Here is a 15,749-nt window from a genome sequence, read left to right as displayed (position 1 = left end):
TATATAGACATTCTTTTCTCATAATACCTTCCATCATGTTCTATCCCAGGAGATTGGATAAAGTTCCCTGTGTCACAGGGAATGACCTCATTGCTCATCCGTTCTAAATGTAATAGTTTGCATCTACTAATCCCAAACTCCCAGTCCATCCCACTCCCTTCCCCCTCCCCCTGGGCAACCATAAGTCTGTCCTCTATGTCTGTGAGTCTGTTTCTGTTTTGTGGACAGGTTCATTTGTGCCATAGGTTAGAGTGAGCCCACACATAAGTGATATCATACAGTATTTGTCTTTCTTTTTCTTTCTTCTTCTTATTTTATTTTATTTTATTTTATTTTTGGTCTTTTTTTGCCATTTCTTGGGCTGCGTCTGCAACCTACACCACAGCTCATGGCAACACTGGATCCTTAACCCACTGAGCAAGGCCGGGGATCAAACCTGCAACCTCATGGTTCCTAGTCGGATTCGTTAACCACTGAGCCACAATGAGAACTCCTGTCTTTCTCTTTGTGACTTACTTGACTTAGCCTAAGAATCTCTAGTTGCATCCATGTTGCTGCAAATGGACTTTTTTTTTTTTTTTTTGGCTTTTTAGGTCTGCACCCGTGGCATATGGAGGTTCCTAGGCTAGGGGTCGAATCGGAGCTGTAGCCATTGGCCTTTGCCACAGCCACAGCAACACAGAATCCAAGTCGTGTCTGCAACCTACAACATAGCTCACAGCAATGCCAGATCCTTAACCCACTGAGCAAGGCCAGGGATTGAATCTTCGTCCTCATGGATGCTAGTCAGATTTGTTAACCACTGAGCCATGACAAGAACCCCTATTTTGCTATTTTTTAAGGCTGAGTAGTATTCCATTGTGTATATATACCACATCTTCTTAATTCATTCATCTGTTGATGGACAGTTAGGTTGCTTCCATGTCTTTGCTATAGTGAATAGTGCTGCTATGAACATAGGGGTACATGTATCTCTTTGAACTGTGTTTTTGTCTGAATAGATGCCCAGGAGTACGATTACTGGGTCATGTGGTAGTTCTTTATTTAGTTTTCTGAGGAACCTTCATACTGTTCTCCATAGTGATTGTACCCGTTTACATTTCCCTGCGGGGTTTTTAATAGGGACAGTGGACTTGTCAAAAGTAGGCCTAGTGTCATTAATTAATTGTTTGATTGATCAGTTATTGGTTACTGGTGGTAGGTTGCAGACGTGGCTCGGATCCTGCGTTGCTGTGGCTGTGGCGTAGGCCGGCGGCTACAGCTCCGATTAGACCCCTAGCCTGGGAACCTCCATGTGCTGCGGGTGTGGCCCTAGAAAAGACAAAAAAAAAAAGTCCAGCTTTGGCCCTCGCTGACCACTGAAGCTGATTATTAAGCTCAGTTATTAAGCACAGTAGGACAGACACTGTGTTGAGTGCAGGGATTCGTAGAGGACAAAACCAACAGGCTTCCTGCCCTCCCAGGGCCCACGACCCTTGGGGAGGATGAAGGCTGGACGAGCAAACACAGGTGTGAACGGAAGCAGGTGAGGGGTGGTCTCACCTCCGCAGGTAGGAAGGTGTCTTCGTGGGGGTGACATAAAATGGAGGTGTAGTCACTTGTCATTCTGTGTGATACTTTTAGTCATATAGTCCCTGAGCTCCGATTCAGCTTCTCCAGTCCTTTTCTTCCACCTTCCTTCTCATTAGCATCTCCTGGGCCCATCTGGTGCCTTGATATGGTGACTAATCTTGTAAAAATAGTGAGCCCTTGTTTCACCCCAAAACATCCCAGAAGGGCTTCAGAAGGAGAGCAGGGGACCGGGAGAATGGGGGGAGAGTGGGCAGGGCTGGGAGGCAGCTGGTTGCCACCACCCCTGGGCCCCCAGGGTGCCTGAGGCAGCTGGCTGGGGCTCCCCCGCCCCCCCCCCCCCCCCCGAAGGACAGGATGCTGTTTCTGTTGGTCCGGAGACTGGAATAGGAGCCAAGACTGCAGCCCCACCCTGCAGTGACTCTGTCCCTTGCCCACTCCTACCCCCACCCCCTTAGCTCCGCCCCCGCACCGGTGCCCTCTGCTGAGTCAGTAAGTGTCCACCCATTGTCTCCATAAACCCAGGCCCAGGGGCTTGGGCTGCATTCATCCACTGCCTGGTTGTCGGCCCCCAGGGTGTCTGGGCCTGGGGTTCACTTCTCAGCTCTGCCTGCTCTTGGCAATTGTGTGAAGAGTTTTTGAAAGGTACATGTGTCTGGGCACCCCCTCCCAGAACAGTGACATTAAAATTTTAAGGGTAGGGAGTTCCCGTCGTGGCTCAGTGGTTAACAAATCCGACTAGGAACCATGAGGTTTCGGGTTCGATCCCTGGCCTTGCTCAGTGGGTTAAGGATCTGGTGTTGCCATGAGCTGTGGTGTAGGTTGCAGACACGGCTCGGATCCTGCGTTGCTGTGGCTCTGGCATAGGCCAGTGGCTACAGCTCCGATTGGACCCCTAGCCTGGGAGCCTCCATATGCTGCAGGAGCGGCCCTAGAAAAGGCAAAAAGACAAAAAAAAAAAAAAGAATTTTAAGGGTAAAGGCCTTTATAAAAGCTCCCTGGCCAGGTTACTGTCCCGCAGCACCAGGGTGATGGGGGAGGACCTGGGAGTCCTACCCAGTTCCCCCCATCCTCTGGGAAGCCCCTGGCTACCTCCATGGAAGGGCAATCCCATTTCTGTGGGAATCTCCCAGTAGGGCTGTGGGGCCCAACACCACCTGCCTCCCCCACGGCACCCCTGCCTCCCCCAGCACCCCTGCCTTCCCCATTGCACCCCCAAACTGAGGTCTGAGGACCCGCAGGCCGCTCAGGTATCGTGTCCTCCTCATGTGCAGGGAGGTGACAGTGAGCTTTCCCATGGCAGTGGTGGCCCCTGATGGCTTTCAGCTGTCGCCGCGTCTGCAAGAGGGGCTGGAAACTTGGTCAACATGCGGGCCATTGAAACCAGAAACCCTATGGCGATGGCGGTGGAGGTGCAGGGGGCGGGGTGTGGAGAGGAAGGCGTCCGTCGCTCCAGGGAGGTTTCCTAAGTTATGAGCTGGCTCCAAAGTCATACCACCCTCAGCGAAAATGATGAAGTGCCTTGGAAAAGCGGGAAGGTTCTTACACCCAGCTGGGCGGTGAGGGGCTAAGGGCTGGGGTGGGGTGGGGGTCCCTCATCTACTAGCATCGGAGCCTCAGCCTCGTCCTGAAGGGTTTCATGTGAGCTGTTGTCTCCTGGCCCCAACAAAACCCCAGAGCAAACATATTTTCACATTCAATCCTAAATGCTCAGAGGGACCACGTTTTTCTGAGATTACACATTTTTCCAACATTAGGCTGTGCTCGAGCATGCAAAACGAGGTGGAATTTTTCTTTCTTTGCCTATAGTTTCTGGGACCACACAGAGGATGCTTTGGGTAGGCAAGACGCTGGAGGGCTGAGGGCTGGCACAAATGTGGATCGAATTAGATGCTTAGGCTACCTTCTTACCCAGCTTGTGGGGCCTTCTGGAACTTTCCTGGGGGGTGGTGGGTGGGAGGTGGGGGAGGGGTCACTTCAGTTTATGGCAATTGCCAGAGAGAGACTGGCTTTTTCTTTCTTTTTAAAATTTATTTTATTTTAAAATTTTAGTTCATTTCCAATGTTGTGTTAGCTTCAAGTGTACAGTGGTGTGGTTCAGTTATACATATACATATGTTCTATTTCAGATTTTTTTCTGTTATAAGTTTATTACAAGATATTAAGTATAGTTGCCTGTGCTATGTATACAGTAGGTCTTTGTTGTTTACTTATGTTATATAGAGTTGTGTGTATGTTAGTCTGGCTTTTTCTGGGCTCTGGGAGGGCCATGTGGGTATGGGGGGAACGTGGGTTAAAGTCCAGCTTCAGGAATTCCCGTCGTGGCTCAGTGGTTAACAAATCTGACTAGGAACCATGAGGTTGCGGGTTCGATCCCTGGCCTTGCTCAGTGGGTTAAGGATCTGGTGTTGCCGTGAGCTGTGGTGTAGGTTGCAGACGCAGCTCAGATCCTGAATTGCTATGGCTCTGGTGTAGGCTGGCGGCTACAGCTCCGATTGGACCCCTAGCCTGGGAACCTCCATATGCTGCAGGTGTGGCCCTAGAAAAGACAAAAAAAAAAGTCCAGATTTGGCCCTCACTGACCGCTGGAGCTGGAAGTCACTTCACCTCTCTAAGGCCCTGTTTTCTCACTTGAGAAAAGGAGAGAACGTGTGTATTGGGGCCTTCATGGGGGCCGTGGCGGGAATGAGAGAATGAAGGGCCCAAGAGGGAAGTCTTGCATCTGCTTTGCCCCCCACCCCTGGAGCAGCCGTTCTTTTCTGTTTTACTTCTTGGGCTTTCTCATCAGTTTTCCTTTAAAAAGCTCCCACCCAAGCTTCTCAAGATCTGCACACCCAGCCTGCCTCAGATGATTAAATCAGAGCCTCTGAGGTGGGGACCCAGGCAGGGGTGGCTTTTCATAAGTCCCTGCCCTGAAAGACCAGGGGGATGGGCCAGCAAGGCACTTAGGCTGGGCAGCACTGTCAGCAGGCTTTGCTGGGATTCTGAAGGGTCGTCTGGCCAGTCCCAGTGGTGGAGACGTTCCTGGCAGGGGAGGTTTTAGGTGTCGTGGTTTGAACCATCCTCAGGGTGGATGTCAGAAGGCGGTTACTTTTAGCCATTTGTAATTTTCTCAAAAGTGTAACTTTTTTTTCTTCATCTTTTTAGAGCTGCACCCGAGGCATATGGAGGCTCCCAGGCTAGGGGTCGAATCAGAGCTACAGCTGTTGGCCTACACCCCAGCCACAGCAACACAGGATCTGAGCCTCGTCTGCAGTCTACACCACAGCTCATGGCAGTGCCAGATCCTTAACCCATGGAATGAGGCCAGGAATTGAACCTGCGTCCTCGTGGATGCTAGTCAGATTCCTTTCTGCTGAGCTACAGCACGGGAACTCCTTAGGAGAATAACTTTGAACTCCATCTGCCACGAGGCTGCAATGGAGTCGCCTGGCCAGCAAGAGGCCCCCCTGCAGCTGGTCTCCCCTAGATCCCCCCCACAGCAGTACATAGCACCCCTGGAGACGGGATACAAAGCCCATTTCTTTCGGGGGTGGGCTCCCAAAAGGAAAGCCAGCTGCTAGTGCAAGAGGTTCAAGAGAGCCATGGTTCCCATTCAGAAATAGAAGGCTGGGGTGGGGGTGTTGGGGGATGAGGAGCCGGCTTGCTTCTGCGCCCTGAGCAGGGCTACCGGGGGACAGGGGAGCTCCTAGTTGTCCCTCTGAGCACCCAGGGGCTCTGGATGGTCCCTCTCTGTTCTGGGCCAAGCCCAGCTCCGGGGCTGAAGGACTTCCCAACTTGTTGTCAGGTCTCTGTATGATAGGTAGGTGCATCAGGTAATGTGTGCTTTATTATTTTTGTTTGTAAAAATTTTATCGAAGCGTAGTTGACTTATAGCATTTGTGTTCATTTCTACTGTATAGCAAAGTGATTCATTTGTGTAATGTGCACTTCAATAGGGTTTTTTTTAATGGTTCCATGTCTGCTTCCTTTTCTCTGTCATGGGCTGTATGGACCAGGCATCTTTTTGCAAAGATCAGAACACAAATAACGTGAGGTGTCGGCTCCAGCGGCTCACTGCCCCTCTGCCAGCGCTGAGAGGGAAGGTGCTGAGATCAGTACACGGGGCTGTGGGGATCTCTCTAAAACACAAGCCAGGGAGTTCCCACTGTAGTACAGTGGGTTAAGGACCTGGCGTTGTCTCTGCAGCAGCATGGCTTCCATCCCTTAATCCACAGTGGGTTAAGGGTCCTGTATTGCCACAGCTATGGCGTAGGTTGCAGCTGCAGCCTGGATTCAGTCCCTGGCTTGGGAACTTCCATGCATCATGAGGGCAGCCAAAAAGGAAAAAGAAAAAGAAACACAAATCAAATGGCCCTGACTTACCCAGAAAAAATATCCACAGAGCAGCGAATTGTAGAACAGAAGTTTGCGAGTAAAACAAAAGTCCAGTTTGTAAAAAACATCCGTGTCCAACGGGAGTTGCGGGCCAAGTTCTTGCGAGCTGTGTCTCCAGCCTTTAGTGGGAGGGAGGCTGGGGACAGGTGGATGGAAGAGATGGAGGAAGGAGGGGTCACCCTGGAGACCAGTAACCAGGATCCTCTTCATTCGGGTCCCAGGCCAGGAGGGCCAGGGTGTGAGTGGGGAGGTGTTTGCAATAGCAGCCAGTAAAGCGAGACGCCACCTTGTTCTCTGGCAGGTATCGTGTGAGCCTCAGACCCAGATATGTCACCAGGTTCAAGACGGTGACACAGTTGGAATGGAGGTGCTGCCCTGGCTTCAAGGGGGGAGACTGCCAACAAGGTCCCAGAGACGCCCCCAAGACTCCCCGCCCCACGCCCACTCAGCCTCGAAACAGCGTGAAGAAAGCCACAGGTAACCTCTGACCTCTGCCCTGCCTCCCACCTGACCTGTGCGCTGCAGTGTGGAGCTTCCCAGGGGCTTCCAGTAACACACCTCTGCGCCTGCAGCGGACACGCGCGGCACACAAATTATTTGCAGGAGCAGTAGTGATCAGAAGGCAAACTTTTAAAAAGTAGATCGTTTTGTTGGGGCCAATGGGTTGTGAAAGCCAAGGCCTTAGAGTAGGAGACACTGCTGGTTTCAGCCTATGTGGCCTGAGGCACAGACAGAAGAGACGCAGATGTCGTGAGGTAATGATGCTTGGTTTGGTTTTACTTTTCACTGACAGGCTTCCGTGAACCTGAATGTGAAGGAGCTAAAATCATAGGTTTTCTTAAAGTAGGTAAATGGAGTCATGGTCATTCTGTTTGAGATGAGATAATAATTGCAAAGCTAAGCCCCAAATTAGAAGTATCCTGTGAGGCTGTTTATTTATTTATTTATTTTTGTCTTTTTAGGGCCACACCCATGGCATATGGAAGCTCCCAGGCAGGCTAGGGGTCAAATTGGAGCTGCAGCTGCTGGTCTACGCCACAGCCACAGCAATACCAGATCTGAACCTCATCTGCAGCCCACAGCATAGCTCACAGCAACACCGGACCCTTAATCCACTGAGTGAGGCCAGGGATTGAACCCACATCCTCATGGATACAAGTCAGGCTCCTTACTGCTGAGCCACGGCAGGAACTCCCAGTGAGATTGTTCTTAAATTAAGTGAAGTAACACAACCTCAATGAATAGCTTAGAAAGCAATGATAATTTTACCTTGGCTTTTTTTTTTTTTTGTCTTTTTGCCAGGGCCGCTCCCGCAGCATATGGAGGTTCCCAGGCTAGGGGTCTAATTGAAGCTGTAGCTGCCGGCCTATGTCAGAGCCACAGCAATTCGGGATCTGAGCTGCATCAGTGACCCACACCATAGCTCACGGCAACGCCAGATCCTTAACCCACTGAGCAAGGGCAGGGATCGAACCCTCACCTCATGGTTCCTAGTCAGATTTGTTAACCACTGCGCCATGATGGGAACTCCAGTTTTACCTTGGTTTTTAAGTGTAACTTTAAAAGACTGACTTTTATGGATAAAAATGTTTTGATACTTTCTTCTACATCACTTTACCTGTTTTCTTTCTTAAAACTCAGAATAATGCAACCTAGATTTTTTTATGAGTTAGATGTTTAAGTTGTCTCTAAATTAATAGGAGTTCCTGTTGTGGCTCAGTGGTTAACGAACCCACTAATATCTATGAGGATGTGGGTTCCATCCCTGGCCTTGCTCAGTGGGTTAAGGATCCAGTATTGCTGTTGCTGTGGCATAGGCCAGCAGCTGTAGCTCCGATTGGACCCCTATCCTGGGAACCTCCATATGCTGTGGGTGCAGCCCTAAAAAGCAAAAAAAAAAAAAAAAAGAAAGAAAAAGTTGTCTCTAAATTAATATATTTGTCTATGAGGTGTTTTCAGTTTTGAAACTAGTGGTGTTTCCCGATATTGTATGTAAAACAGATTTTAAAATAATTTGGTCTTGGAGTTCCCATCGTGGTGCAGCAGAAACTCTGGTGTAGGTCACAGACGTGGCTTGGATCTGGCATTGCTGTGGCTCTGGTGTAGGCCGGCAGTAACAGCTCTGTTTAGACCCCTAGCCTGGGACTCTCCATATGCTGCAGGTGTGGCCCTAAAAAAGACAAAAAAAAAAATTTAGTCTTATAAAAGTAATGCATATCATTAAAGAATGTTTATACAGTATAGGAAAAATATTTCAGGACACGTAATCTCATCGCCAAGTGATAACGACTGTTAACATGTTGCCATAGAGCACTACTTTCTTTTCTACATCAGCACATGCATCTCTTTTGTATTTCTAAATCTGGTTTGTTAAAGAAAAATTCATGCATTCATCCCACAAATACTTATTGAGCTTCTGTATCTGTAGGCTGTATACTTAGGACAAGAGAAAAGGCAGACCCAGCCCCTAACCTCATGGAAGGCAACCACTAGACAAGTAATGAGAACACATCCTGATCCGTGCTGGGGTGGGGACATGTGAGGGGGTCTTTTGGATCCTAGGAGATGGTGTATTTCTGTTTTGTTTAGTTTCCCTTGTATATAGAGTTCCTTGGTGGCTCAGTGGCTTGGGGATCCAGTGTTGCCACTTCTGTGGCTCAGGTCACTCCTGGCCCAGGAACATATGTATGCTGCGGGTGTGGCCAAAACCAAAAAAAACCCTAAAAAGCCACACATACACATACACAAAGTTTAAACATAGATGCAGTTTAGTGAGTTGAATAGCTTTATAAGGACTATTCAGAAAAACAGTGATTCTCTTTTTCCCCCACTTTCCTGTCTCTGTGGTAATTACTTCAAATTCTTTAAAAATAATTTTTAGGAGTTCCCGTCGTGGCGCAGTGGTTAACGAATCCGACTAGGAACCATGAGGTTGCGGGTTCGGTCCCTGCCCTTGCTCAGTGGGTTAACGATCCGGCGTTGCCGTGAGCTGTGGTGTAGGTTGCAGACGCGGCTCGGATCCCAAGTTGCTGTGGCTCTGGCGTAGGCTGGCGGCCACAGCTCCGATTAGACCCCTAGCCTAAGAACCTCCATATGCCGCAGGAGCGGCCCAAGAAATAGCAAAAAAAAAAAGACAAAAAAACCCCAAAAAACAAACAAACAAACAAACAAAAATAATAACAATTTTTAGGTGTTCCTGTTGTGGCTAAGTGGGTTAAGAACCCAACTAGTATCCATGAGGATGTGGGTTTGATCCCTGGCCTCACTCAGTGGGTTAAGGGTCTGGTGTGGCTGTGGCATAGGCCTCAGATTCAGCTCTGATTCCACCCCTAACCTGGGAACTTCCATTGCTGCAGGTACAGCCCTAAAAAGAAAAAAAAATTTTTTAAAAACTGAATTATAGTTGATTTACAATGTAATAATTATAGATGTACAACATTGTGATTCAATATTTTTATAGATTATACTTCAGTTAAAGCTCTTGTATAATAATGTACAATAATGTGTTTCCTGTGCTGTACAACATTTCTTTGTTGCTCATTTATTTATGTATTTTTTGGCTGATCTTGTGGCAGGCAGAAGTCCCCAGTTCGGCAACTGAACCTGTGCCACAGCAGCAGCCTGAGCCACGGCTGTGACAACACCAAATTCTTAACCACTAGGCTACCAGGGAACTCCATGCTTATTTAGTTTATACATAGTAGTTTGTACCTCTTAACCCCCTGTTCCTCTCTTGTGCGTCCCTGCTTCCCTCTCCTCACGGGTAATCACTAGTTTATTCTGTGAGTTTGTTTCTATTTTGTTATGTATGCACATTTGTTTTATTTTTTAGATTCCACATATAAGTAATAACAGAGTAATTGCCTTTCTCTGTCTTATTTCTCTACGTTCAAAGTCATGCCTTGCTGTTTATTCTCCTTTTGCAGGTTTTGATAACCTTTTTGTTTCTCTCTCTATATATATATCTACTTCCCTTTCCATTTTATGACTCATCACAGTTATTTGATAAAAATTTTTTTTTTCTGGAGTTCCTGTCATGGTGCAGGGAAATGAATCTGACTAGGAACCATGAGGTTGCGGGTTCGATCCCTGGCCTCGCTCAGTGGGTTAAGGATCCATCATTGCCATGACCTGTGTTGTAGGTTGAAGATGTGGCTCGGATCTGGCATTGCTGTGACTGGCAGCTGTAGCTCCGATTAGACCCCTAGCCTGGGAACCTCCATATGCCGTGGGTGGGGCTGTAAAAAGACAAAATAAATAAATAAATAATAAAAATTATTAAAAAAATTTTTTTCTTTTGGATTATTTTCTTGAGAGGCTATTGTCCTCAGAGTAGGATTATCAAAAATTCAATGTATTCTTTGACTTAGTGAATCTTGCTGCATAGGGCCGTGTGGCTCTGTTGTTAGGAGACACAACAACAGAATCTGTTGCTGACTCTCTCTTTTGCTTTTAGTTTCCCAAGCTGGCATAACAGCACTAAACAATGTCTTGGAGACTCTTAGACTCACTTTAGGGATGCTAATAAGAGTGAGAGAACTTTTAGGAATTGCCTGGAAGATAACTCGCTGATATCATACTACCCAGCAGCTGGTGGGTGGATCTCATGTGGCTTCTTGTGGTTTTGCAGAATGCCATCAACCATCGGGGTGTGGCTGCAGTTCACTAATGTGTTGTTCATATGATAAAGGAAATTAAGAATATTTCCCTCCAGCGTGAAAGAGGCCATTGAGTATCTGCTACATGCTATGCCGGTATTCTCTTAACAACCTGCAAAGGAAAGCTAGTACCTCTGCTTCATATGAGGGGATTAGAGTTCACAGAATGAACCTGCTTCAGGGAGGACTGTAAACAGCAGAGCCAGAATGCCACCGGAGGTCTGTCTGCCTTAAAGCCCATAGTCTTTTTTTTTTTTTTTTGTCTTTTTTGCTATTTATTTGGGCCGCTCCTACGGCATATGGAGGTTCCCAGGCTAGGGGTCCAATCGGAGCTGCAGCCCCCGGCCTACGCCAGAGCCACAGCAACTTGGGATCCGAGCCGCGTCTGCAACCTACACCACAGCTCACGGCAATGCCGGATCCTTAATCCATTGAGCAAGGGCAGGGATCGAACCCACGACCTCATGGTTCCTAGTCGGATTCGTTAACCACTGTGTCACGACGGGAACTCCAAGCCCATAGTCTTTTCCACACCAGTACAGTCATTACCTGGGGTAAGAGCAGCGTGGTCAGTAGAGGCTTAAGTGTATCCCATGAGTACCCGGTTTATTATCTTGCAGGAAACTGGGTCAGAGTAGAAAATGTTAAGTCATGTCCAACTCTCTTTGTAACAGACAATGAACCAAGCCAAGTCTCAGAGCCCAAGAAGACATTGTCACCAACGCCTGCAGCAGAACCAAGTTGGGCAGTGGATCCACAACAGGGGCCCCAAGAACTTCAGGAAAAGAAAATCCAGGCTCTTGAGGAGAAGGTTCTCCGCCTCACAAGGACGGTTCTTGATCTCCAGTCTTCCATGGCTGGAGCAAATGAAAACCTCAAACATGCCATTCAGGATGATGCCAGTAAAAGGCTGGCGTCATGGCTCAGTACCCGGCATCCGCAGCCGGGGCCTGACAGTGCGGTTGGTGGAGACCCAGAAACGATCCAGCTTCCTGGTGTCTTCAACAATAAGGAATCTGGCATGAAGGACATCAAGTCTGAATTGGCTGAAGTCAGGGATGCTCTGAAGACCAAGAGTGACAAGCTAGAAGAGCTGGATGGGAAAGTGAAGGGCTATGAAGGGCAGCTCAAACAGCTCCAGGAGGCAGCCCAGGGCCCTACGGTCACCATGACCACCAACGAGCTCTACCAGGCATATGTCGACAGTAAGATTGATGCCCTGAGAGAAGAGCTCATGGAGGGAATGGACAGAAAGCTGGCTGATCTCAAGAACTCGTGTGAGTACAAGCTGACTGGCCTCCAGCAGCAGTGCGATGACTATGGGAGCAGCTACCTGGGCGTGATCGAGCTCATAGGAGAGAAGGAAGCAAGCCTGAGAAAAGAAATAAATGACCTTCGAGCCCGGGTGCAAAATCCTTCAGCCTGGGAAAATTGCTGTGACGGTGCAAAGAATGGGGACTTTGGGCAGCAGATCAAGATGTTAGACCAGAAAATCGAAAGAGTTGCTGAAGCCACCAGAATGCTGAACGGGCGACTGGACAATGAGTTCGACCGCCTCCTAGTTCCGGAGCCAGAGGTGGACTTTGAGGCCAGATGGAGCGAACTAGATGCAAGGATCAATGTGACGGAAAAGAATGCAGAAGAGCACTGCTTTTACATTGAGGAAACCCTTCGGGGGACCATTAACGGGGAGGTAGATGACTTGAAGCAGCTTCTTGATAGGAAAATACAGTCTCTGGAGGAGCGGCTGGGGAGCGGACTCCTAGAAATGGCCAACGGCACTGAGGCAGGCCTCGCACCCCCAGGGCTAGGCCTGCCCGGCAGGTCGGGGGCTGGGAACGAACAGGTCCTGGTGGAATTAAGCCACCTGAAGGACAGAGTGCAGGCGGTCGAGGCTGTGTGCCTGCAGAGCGTCCAGGGAGAGCTGCTCGGGGTAGAGGATGCTTTGCGAAAGGGAGACCACACAGCGGGTGACACTAGGAGCCTTTGGAAATCTCTTAATGACACAGTGCACAGGAAGTTTCTAGAAACGGAACGGAGCATCCAGACACTTCAACAGGATTTCAGTTTTCTTTATTCTCAACTCAACCGCACGGAAGACCAGGTGAGTCAGCTTCAGATGGAGCTGAGTGGTTGCAGAGAAGGTCAGAACACTGGAGTGGGGGGTTCTGCTAAGGGGGGTGAGCCGGCCGAGATGGAGGGGCCCCTTCCCTCCCCCCAGGGCTGGCTGGGTCCTTGCTGTGGCCAGCTGGAGGAGAGGTGGCAGAGGCTTCAGGGCCAGGTCCTCGCCGAGCTGGACACGTGTAAGGAGAAGACGCACGGGGTCCAGCGGGAGGTCTCCGTGGTGGAGGACAGGGTGTCTCGTATGGAGAAGACGTGCAGCAAGCTGGACTCCATCTCGGGAAGCCTTCAGAAAATTAAGGAAGGGCTCAATAAGCACGTCGGCGGCCTGTGGAGTTGTGTCAGGCAGATGAACGGGACGCTCCGGGCACATTCCAGAGACATCGCTGGCCTGAAGAATTCAGTCCAGCAGTTCTACAGCCATGTTTTTCAGATTTCTACGGACTTGCAAGATCTGATCAAATTTCAACCGTCATCAAGTAAGTGGACCTTTCCAATTCCATTTCTTGTATCTGTGTGCTGCAGGTATGATGCTAGGTTTTGCATGGGTTGTGTGCTTCGTAGATGGGGGCCTGTTTGTGACTCATTTGGTGCTGATAGTGAGGAGATAAATACCAACACTGAGAGCAAGTATTTAGAAACTCTTAAAATAATTTGACACCGGTGTTGCATTCAAGCCTGTGATCTATGCATTTTGCAAATTATCAGGCACAATAAATGGAAAATATGAAAGGAGGACTGGTCCTCGACCACAGGGAGATGGCAGAAGGTTGATCTGTACTATCACGTCGTTGAGCTTCGAGATGGGTCAGAGTTTTGGCGTCAGAGCTTGGGGCAACAGGTATTGTCCTGCCTTCTACTGAGGGAGTTTGCTGTATGCATAGCCATTCGCCTCTCCACCAGCAGCAGCATCACTTTTTGTTTTCTGGTGTCATTAGAATCTTTGTCATCATCTTTGAGCCACTTCCTGTTCCCTAAAATCTAGGGCCAAGATGATGGCAGGTAGAATGTGTTTTATTTCTTTCCAAAGACAGAGAGAGGGCCATGGATGAAAGCACTTTCAAGGCAGTGACTGTTTAAAGCCCCATAGTGCCCAGAAGAGGGATGCTCATCCATTCCGCTTAGGCCAATGCTCGCTACACATTATACATTTGACAAACGTTTGTTGAATGACTGAGTGAAATAAACGAATGAATGGTCCCACTGATAGTATTGAATGATATAGTCAAGTTGATTTCTTTGTTACTTGGGGGTTCAGCACATCATCCCTGAAGGTTTGAGCTTCTCTGGGGCCCAGATTAAGTAGCCTCTATACTGAGACAAGCGTTTCTCATGGGGGTAAGGAGGGAGAATCTGGGAGCTGACATCTGTTGAGTGCTTTCTCTGACCAGTGCTGGGCTAGTCCCTTCAGGACATGTCTCAGAGCCCAAGGCCACCTCATGGGAAAGGCTCACTGCTCTTCCCAGGGAAAGTGTGTCTGTGGTGGCTCAGCTGAGAAGTGGCAGAGGCAGGATGAGGCCCCCTGGGCACCCTGTACCTGGGAAGCATGTCCTTTGGTCCAGGGCACATCTCTGTTTGCTGTTTTTCCTTTTTGGCCGCGCCCAAGCAACCGGAGCCACTGCAGTGACAACACTGGATCCTTAACCTCCTGTGCTACCAGGAAGCTCCTAGGGCACATTTCCTGTCTGCCAGAGCTTGAAGGCAGATTACTGGGTCCAGGAGGACATAGGGGGTCCAGCTCTGTGCCCGGAAGGAGCCCACTTCCTGGCCAGTCCTCTCCCTGTTTTCTTTCCTTCTGTCATCCTTCCTGTCCTCTTTCCACCTTGCTCAGCTCCAGGTGACAAAGGCCCTTATGTGCTGATGCTAGTTCATGGCCTGGTGTGAGCTTGGAGGATTTTAGGGTCAGATTCCATCTGAGACACACGACCCAGGGAGGGGGGCGGTAGAAAAGGAGCTCCCACCCCAGCCGGGGAGGGCCTGGCTGGGTCCCCAGGACATAGGAGGGTACCAGGTGGTTGGGGAGGGAATGCTTTGGACTGAGATAGGAGCTTGTAGATAAGAAACTACCCAGGCCAACCACACTATTTATAACCCTCCCCCTCGCAGGCCCCCAGCCCCTGTATCTCTGGAATGTTGGGTAAAGGTCACAAGACTGGGTGCGTATTCATAGCATGATTGTCCAGCGTGGTGACAGTGCCGTCTGGACTGTGCTTTGTAACAACAGATCCAGCCAGATATTTCCAGTTGATTTGCAGCTCCCAGGCTGTGTGGGAAGGCATGTTAACCCTTTCACTCTGGGCTGTGGAGATGGGGGTGGAGGGAATGCCTTTAAAGAGAAGGTGGCATCCTTTGGGAATGAATGCCCTGTTGTGACTGTGGGATGCATGGGCTTTCGAGAATTTCATTGACTGAAAAAGAGCCAAGGAGTTCCCATTGTGGCTCCACAGATTATGAACCCAACCAGTGTCCCTGAGGATATGGGTTCGCTCCCTGGCTTCGCTCCGAGGGTTAAGGATCTGGTGTTGCCATGGTGTTGCCATCAGAGCTGCAGCGTGGGTCACAGATGTGGCTCAGATGCCCGTTGCTGTGGCTGTGGCGTAGGCTGGCAGCTGCAGCTCTGATTTGACCTCTCGCCTGGGAACTTTCATAGGCCCTGGGTGCGGCCCTAAAAAGCAAAAAAAGAAAAAGACCCAAAAATGAACCAGCAGAGTCTGTCCATCCCCGCAGTGCATCTGGGTCCAGGTTTGGAAGCTGAGTGTCAGAGGCGCAAGGGCCAACCTGGAGTCCGGGTCACATCGACCAGTTTGGAGTCAGCAGTGCATTTATTGAGCACCTACCATGTGCAGGGCTCTGTGAGGGACGCAAGCCGCAGGACTCTCCCCCTCGAGGCATTTCCAGTCACGACGCACAAACACACGGGGTCTGCAGAGGGAATGAGTGAGGTCGCGTGTAAAGTCCCAGCAAGTGCTGTCAGGTTTAGTCTTTTAGTTCATTGGATCTTATTGAGCCCCTATTGTGGGGGAG

General features: G+C 49.4%; 1 protein-coding gene across 2 annotated transcripts in view; it reads left to right on the top strand.

Annotated features, from left to right (window-relative positions):
* The window catches only part of EMILIN2 (elastin microfibril interfacer 2), a 56,751-nt gene that overhangs the window by 22,387 nt on the left and 18,615 nt on the right, over nt 1–15,749 (top strand). For both annotated transcript variants that reach the window (XM_047793815.1, XM_047793814.1), the window contains exons 3-4: nt 6,248–6,423; nt 11,279–13,204. In XM_047793815.1, coding sequence (XP_047649771.1) covers nt 6,248–6,423; nt 11,279–13,204 — 2,102 coding nt within the window. The remainder of the gene's footprint in view (nt 1–6,247; nt 6,424–11,278; nt 13,205–15,749) is intronic.

The sequence above is a fragment of the Phacochoerus africanus genome, chromosome 8 (genome assembly GCF_016906955.1).
Source record: "Phacochoerus africanus isolate WHEZ1 chromosome 8, ROS_Pafr_v1, whole genome shotgun sequence".
NCBI lineage: Eukaryota > Metazoa > Chordata > Mammalia > Artiodactyla > Suidae > Phacochoerus > Phacochoerus africanus.
The sequence above is the reverse complement of the archived record's forward strand: the minus strand, read 5'-3'. Positions and strand labels throughout refer to the sequence as shown.